The following is a 7,076-nucleotide window of genomic DNA, read 5'->3' as shown; positions in this document are numbered from 1 at the left end:
GCGGAGAGACGGAGAGAGACTAAGAGACACGGGACCCCTCCACGTCTTCCCTTTCCAAAGCCCACTTCTCGTCCTCCCTCTGTCTCTGCCTCGTTGTCGGACACCCGCACCGTCTCCCCACCCGCATCCCCACGGGAAGGCGAGGGAGGGAGATGGAGGCAGGGAGTCCGAGGGAGACGGGCGCGCACAGACACACAGTCACCCACCCACAGACTCATAGACCCACGCACTCACAGACCCACAGAGTCGCAAACCCACAGACTCACAGACCCACACACTCACAGACCCGCAGAGTCACAGACCCACACACTCACAGACACACACACACAGAGACACACCCCCCCCCAGAGATGCAGGGCGAGTGCGCGCCGGGCCTGTCTTCCGGGCAATACTTAGGGAGCCAATCAGAGGCCGCAGCGCCTCTCTCCACTCCTCAATTAAAGGCTATAACCCCCCTCTCCGACTGAGCCGAGCTTCATTTGGCCGCCAAGAAGGACCGGAGCAAGGACCGGAGCAAGATGATCTGAGCGGCCTCCTCCCACTCCTCTCCCCCCCTCCCCCCCCTTTGAGCAGCAGCCCCCCGCCCCCCCCCCCGGCACGAGGCCGCCCTCCCCCTCCCCCTCTCCCCCGTCCCTTCCCCACCCCCTCCCCAGGTCCCGCTCGGCCCCCCGATTTGCAGCCGCCTCTGGGGAGGGTCCCCCCACCCCCGCCGGCCGGACCCCCGGCGGCGCCCCGCGATGAGCGGCTCCTTCGATCGGAAGCTGAGCAGCATTCTCACGGACATCTCCAGCTCCCTCAGCTGTCATGCCGGGTCCAAGGATTCGCCCACGCTGCCCGAGTCCTCCGTCACGGACCTGGGCTACTACAGCGGCCCCCAGCACGACTACTACGCGGCTCAGCCCTATAGCCAGCCCGTGAACCCCTATGCTTACCACCACCAGTTCAATCTCAATGGCCTCGGGGGCACGGGCGCCTACTCGCCCAAGTCGGAGTATACGTACGGCGGCTCCTACCGACAGTACGGGGCTTATCGGGACCAGCCGGTGCCCGCCCAGGACCCAGGTGAGAGAGACCGTCCCGAGGGGGTCCCCGGGGTGTAGAACAACCCCCCCTCCGTTCACCCCTGGGTGGGCCGGGGCGTTGGGAGGGTAGGAGGGAGAGTCACATCAGGGCCGGGGGACGCCTGGGTTCCATTCCCGGGATGGGCGGAGGTGAACTCCACGAGTCGCGGCCAGGGTCATCTTCTGGCCTTCCCCCAACGGGGAGGTGAGGCAGGATTAGAGGCAGAGACAGAGAGAGGGGCCGAAAGAGACACAGAGAGAGACCGAGGCAGGATTGGAAACAGAGAGACAGAGAGAGAGAGACCGAAAGAGACACACAGAGAGCCCGAGGTAGGATTGGCAACAGAGACACAGAGCGAGACCGAAAAAAGACAGACAGAGAGACCGAGGCTGGATTGGAGACAGAGAGACCGAAAGACAGAGAGACCGAGGCAAGATTGGAGACAGAGACAAGGAGGCCGAAAGAGACTCAGAGAGAGACCGAAGCAGGATTAGAGACAGAGACAGAGAGGTCGAAAGAGACAGAGGCAGGAATAGAGACAGAGAGGCAGAGACAGAGAGAGAACGCAAGACAGAAACCGAGGCATGATTGGAGACAGAGAGACCGAAAGAGACACACAGAGAGACCGAAGTCTCGGTCAGGGAAGACCACCACCCTGCCCCTCATCAAACGACCGGTCAGCGGGGAGAGGCCGGGAGGAGGACGGCGGTGGCGGAGGAGAAGGAGGAGGTGGAGTTGAGAGAGGGAAAAAAAAGGAAGAGGTAGACGGGAGAAAGACGGGGAGGAGGACGAAAGACAGAAAAGGGAGAGAAAAGGGGTGATAGACCGTGGGGGAGAGACAGAGAAAAAAGAGAGATGTGAGGAGGCCGAGACAGACTGAGGCCGAGAGAAGAGCAGGGCTGCGCCAGGAGAAGAGGAAAACCTGAGAAAAGTATTTTTGGGAGGGCATGGTAAAGGACAGAGGCCGGGAAAGGAGGAGAAACTGAGAAAAGTTGAGGCGGGGGCGGGCATGGCAAGGGTCAGGGACCGGAGCGGGAAGGTCCGGGAGGGACAGGAGGATGGAGGGACGGACGGGAGGACGGACGGAGGGACGGACTCGCCTCCGAGCCGTGGGCGGCCCCGGGCCCTGCCCCAGCGGGAAAACCCGTCCCGGCTCGGCTTCCCGCCCCTTCGGCGCCAGCTGAGCCCGGGGGAGGGGGAGGGGGAGGAGGAGCGGGGGAGGGGGCGGGGGCCGGGACGGCGGTGATCGAGGCTGGGAGAATGGGGGGGGGGGGGGGCGGCGGTGGATCGGGAATCCAAACGATCCACCGGGGGATTGGAAATTCAAGGAATCAGAGCTGGAAAAGTCGGGAATCCAAAAGAGAGGGGTGGGGAAGGGCTGAGGGTCCCAGGAGCTCAGGGCTAGGAAGTCCTACGGAGGAGAGGGGGAGGTCGGGGACCCAGGCTCCCGAGGCTGCAAAGTCCTGGGGTTGGGGGGGGATTCGGGGACCCAGGCGCTCCGAGCTAGGAAGTCTTGTATGTGTCGGAAGGGGGAGAGGGGGAGAGGAGACTCAGGCGGTAGGGGCTGCGAAGTCCTGGAAGGGGGGAAGTTTGGGAATCCAGGCGCTCAGGGCTGCTAAGTCCTGGGGGCGGGGGAGGGGGAGCAGTTTGGGATCCAGGAGTTCGGAGCTGCGAAGTCCTGGGACGGGGTAATTCGGGAACGGGGGGCTCTCAGGGCTGGGTAGTCCTAGGGCAGGGGGATTCGGGGACCCAAGCGCTCGGGACTGGGAAGTCCTGGGGGGTTCGGGGATCCAGGCTTTCAGGGCTCGGAAATCGAAGGGAGTGGGAAGGTGTTTCAGGGACCCAGGCGCTTGGGACTGGGAAATCCTGGGTGGAGGGATCCGGGACCCCCAGGCGCTCAGGGATGGGAATTCCTGGGACGAGGGGAGAAAAGGGGACCCAGGGACTAGGGGCTGGGAAGTCCTGAGGCGGTTCAGGGACCCAGGCCCTCGCGTCTGGGAGATCCAGGTTGAGATGGAGAACCAGGCGCACGGAGCCGGGAAGGAACCGGGGGCTGAGCCGGACTGTTTCTCTGCCCGCAGTGTCCGTGAAGGAGGAGCCGGAGCCCGAGGTCCGCATGGTCAACGGGAAACCCAAGAAAGTTCGCAAACCGAGAACGATTTATTCCAGTTACCAGCTAGCTGCCCTGCAGCGCCGCTTCCAGAAGGCCCAATACTTGGCACTGCCCGAGAGGGCCGAGCTGGCAGCTCAGCTGGGCCTGACACAGACCCAGGTAACGACCGGTCCGGGGCAGAGAGCAGGAGGGGAAAAGCCCCCTCCCCACCCCCCAGCTCTGGGGGTTTCCCTGGCCAGTGAGTGCTCTGCACGGAGGAGCAGTGGATTAGGGGGTAGGGTGGGGGCTGATACCCCCTCAACCCAAATCCCGATTTACCGCTGTGTTCTTCCTCTAATGAAGCGGGTCGGGGGAGTGCGGGTCACCGAAAACTTGTCTCTGTGAGTGTAGCTGTGCTTGAAAGTGCGCATCTGTGCTTGTTTACCGAGTGCGTGTCTGTGTTACTGTGTCAGGTGTAGGTATCTCCCTGTGTGTTAGTGTACCAGGTAAATCTGTGTGTGTGTGTGCTGCAGACCAGGATGAGTTGGGTTAATGTACCATGTATATCTGTGCGTGTTTGTGTGTGTGTGCACACGCGTGCTGCAGACCAGGGTGAGTGGGTTTGTACGCTAGTATGCTGGGGTGTTTGTATATGCATTTGTGTGTCTGGTAATAATAATAATAATAATAATGTTGGTATTTGTTAAGCGCTTACTATGTGCCGAGCACTGTTCTAAGCGCTGGGGTAGACACAAGGGAATCAGGTTGTCCCACGTGGGGCTCACAGTCTTAATCCTCATTTTACAGATGAGGTAACTGAGGCACCGAGAAGTGAAGTCTACCACAGGGGAAGATATCTATGTGTGCATGTGTGTTAGTATACTAGGTCTATGTGTGATTGTGTACCTGAGTGGAGATATTTTTAAGTGCTTGGGTATTAGTGTACCAGGGTGGAGATATCTATGGGTACGTGTACGAGAGTGGAGTTAGTTTCGTGTGTTAGCGTACCAGGATGCAGACATTTATGTGTGTCAGCGTGTTAGTGCACCAGGGTGTGTGTCTAGGTGTGTGCTAGTGTGCCGGGTGTGGGGACCTTCGTTTGGGTGCGTGTGCGTGAATGTTCCAGGGTGTAGATATCTACGTGTGTGTTGTGTGACTGGCTTGGTTTAAAAGTATCTGTATCCGGGGGTGGAGTGAATCGGAGTGTTCTCTGGGTGTGTGGCCTGGGCTAGAACACCCTATTCATTCATTCATTCATTCATTCAATTCAATCGTATTTATTAAGCGCTTACTGTGTGCAGAGCACTGTACTAAGCGCTTGGGAAAGTACAGTACAACAATAAACAGTGACAGTCCCTCCTCACAACGAGCTCACACTCTTTCGGCCCATCCTAGCGGGGACCCAGACTCACACTGGGCCTGGGCAGGGTGAAATGAGGGTTGATGAGGCGCCGTTTGCCCCCTTCTCTTTCCCGGTCCGTTCCGCCAGTCCAAGGGGTCTGCGGCCGATACCGAACGAGTTGTGTGCATGTGTGTGCACCTGCGGACCCCTCTGTGTGTTCATGTGTACATGTGTGCGTGCACCTGGGTAGATGCTTGTGTGAATGCATGACAATCCATCCATCAGTGGTATTTATTGAGCGCTTACTGTATGCAGAGCACCGTACTAAGGGCTTGAGAGAGCACAAGGCACTTGACTTGGTAGACACTTTACGTGCTCGGATTTGTACTTTATATAGGTTATTCGTGTGAGGATATGCGTGGATAGTATTTCTTTTGTCTGTGTATGCACATGAGTGTGCGGAGGTGGGGGCGTGCGAGCATATGTGTGTAGGTGTCCTAGCGTGAGGGCGTCCCGGAGTGAGTACACATCTCACCTGTGTCCTCAGACCACTCCCACCCAGCCAGGGGGACTCCGGCAGGACCCCCGCCCCGGCCACCTGCGACGACCCCATCCTCTGGCCTTGTCCAAAAGTCGCGGCAACGGGGACGGTTGGTCCTCTTTTGGGGGGCAGAATTGGGCCGGGGCCTCGAGACCGGGGACCCTGGGGACGGGGGGACGTGAGTTGGGGGAGACCCGGGGCCCGGCGGTGGGGGGGGGAAGAGAGATGGGGAAAGAGGGGCGAAGGGCGTCGCGCGGGGGGGAAATGTCTTTGTGTTTGCTCACGCTTGGGACCGCGCTGGGAACCCCGAGGAGCCTCATTGAGTCACCGCTGTGGCCTCGGTCACGAGATGCATTAATTCATTCATTCGTATTTATTCAGCGCATACTGTGTGCAGAGCACTGTACTAAGCGCTTGGGAAAGCACGATGCAACAATAGAGACAATCCCTGCCCACAACGAGCTCACAGTCTGGGGGGGCGAGGGGGAGAGAGACATTAATACAAGTAAACAGACATCAACATAAAGAAATAGAATGACAGATACAGATATAAATACTGTGGTGGGGACGGGGGGAGAGCAAAGGGAGCGAGGCGGGGCGACGCAGAAGGGAGTGTGAGACGAGGGAAAGTGGGGCTTAGTTCATTCATTCAATTCAGTCCTACTTATTGAGCACTTACTGTGCGCAGAGCACTGGACTGAGCGTTTGGGAAAGCACAATGCAGCAATAAAGAGAGACAATCCGTGCCCACAACGTGTTCACAGTCTGGGGCGGGGGGGGGGGGGGGGAGAAAGACATCAATACAAATAGACATCAATATAAATAAATAGAATTATAAATATAGACATAAGTGCTGTGGGGCTGCGGGTGAGGAAGAGCAAAGGGAGAAAGTCAGAGCGACGCAGAAGGGAGTGGGAGATGAGGAAAAGCGCGGAAGGCCTCTTGGAAGAGACGTGCCTTCAATAAGGCCTTGAAGAGGGGGGAGAATAATATTGATGGTATTTGTTAAGCGCTTACTATGTGCCAGGCCCGGTTTGTCGTCGGATTTAAGGAGGGAGGGCCTTCCAGGTCAGAGGCAGGACGTGGACCGGGGGTCGGGGCGAGACAGGAGAGATGGAGGAGGGCCGCGCGTCCCGGTGTGGGAAAGGGAGGGAAGAGGAGGACGTCCCCCGCCCCCCTTGACCTCTCGCCCCCTCCCCACCCTCTACAGGTGAAGATCTGGTTCCAGAACCGTCGGTCCAAGTTCAAGAAGCTGTACAAGAACGGAGAGGTCCCGGTGCCCCTGGAGCTGAGCCCCAACAACAGCGACTCCATGGCTTGCAACTCCCCGCCGTCTCCGGCCGTGTGGGACGCGGGCTCGCAAGGCCACCAAGGAGGTCGCCACCCGCTCCCGCAGCCGCTCCCTTACAGCGCCTCGCCCAGCTACCTGGAAGACTCGGGCCCCTGGTATCACCACCACCAGAACCTCAGCGCCCCTCACTTGCAGGCGACGCCCCAGCAACCGGGCAACCTGCACCACGCCTCCCCTGGCCCGCCGCCCACCCCGGGGGCGGTGTACTGAGGGCGCCCCGAAGACGGGGAGGGGGGTCGTGTACCTAGGGCGCGCCCCCTCCCCTCCCTTCCACCCTCCCGACGCCCGTCCGGGCCCACCCACCCACCCAGTCCGGTCCGACTTCCAGGACCGCAGGAGAGGTCGCCCGGGCGGGCGACCAGACTCACGGAGCTGCAAGCCGCGGGCAGGGCGGAGGGCGAGCTGGAGAGGCGAGAGAGACGCCCCCCCCCCCCCCACCCCCCCCGCCCTGCCCGCGGGGAGCGGGAACGGGACGTACAAACTTTGCAAAGACCCGGGAATCCGGGTGGCACGCCCGCATTCAGAGGCCCGGCGCCGGCAGCTCCTCGCGGTCGCTTTCCCTCCCGCCCCCTCCCCTTCCCGGCCCGGGGGAGGGGGCGGGGGCGTCCAGGGGGAAACGGGGGAGGGGGCCGCCGCAAGCTACTTCCATCAATCACTCCAGTTTGGGCAGGGGCGAGGACAAGGATTT

The 7,076-nt window shown here is 60.4% G+C and overlaps 1 protein-coding gene across 1 annotated transcript; it reads left to right on the top strand.

Moving 5' to 3' along the window:
• The first annotated feature begins 731 nt into the window (after positions 1-731).
• Positions 732-6,683, top strand: DLX3 (distal-less homeobox 3). The gene is made up of 3 exons (XM_029075845.2): positions 732-1,062; positions 3,144-3,334; positions 6,248-6,683. The coding sequence occupies exons 1-3, from the start codon at positions 738-740 to the stop codon at positions 6,596-6,598; spliced, it is 867 nt and encodes a 288-aa protein (XP_028931678.1). The 5' UTR covers positions 732-737; the 3' UTR covers positions 6,599-6,683.
• Positions 6,684-7,076: the final 393 nt, after the last annotated feature.

The sequence above is a fragment of the Ornithorhynchus anatinus genome, chromosome 11 (assembly GCF_004115215.2).
Source record: "Ornithorhynchus anatinus isolate Pmale09 chromosome 11, mOrnAna1.pri.v4, whole genome shotgun sequence".
NCBI lineage: Eukaryota > Metazoa > Chordata > Mammalia > Monotremata > Ornithorhynchidae > Ornithorhynchus > Ornithorhynchus anatinus.
The sequence above is the reverse complement of the archived record's forward strand: the minus strand, read 5'-3'. Positions and strand labels throughout refer to the sequence as shown.

Excerpts from the sequence above, each read along its gene's own strand:
- DLX3 (XM_029075845.2), top strand. The coding sequence starts at position 738 with ATGAGCGGCTCCTTCGATCGGAAGCTGAGCAGCATTCTCACGGACATC. Across the intron at positions 1,063-3,143 it reads GGTGCCCGCCCAGGACCCAG|TGTCCGTGAAGGAGGAGCCG; the intron begins GTGAGAGAGACC and ends CTCTGCCCGCAG. Across the intron at positions 3,335-6,247 it reads TGGGCCTGACACAGACCCAG|GTGAAGATCTGGTTCCAGAA; the intron begins GTAACGACCGGT and ends CACCCTCTACAG.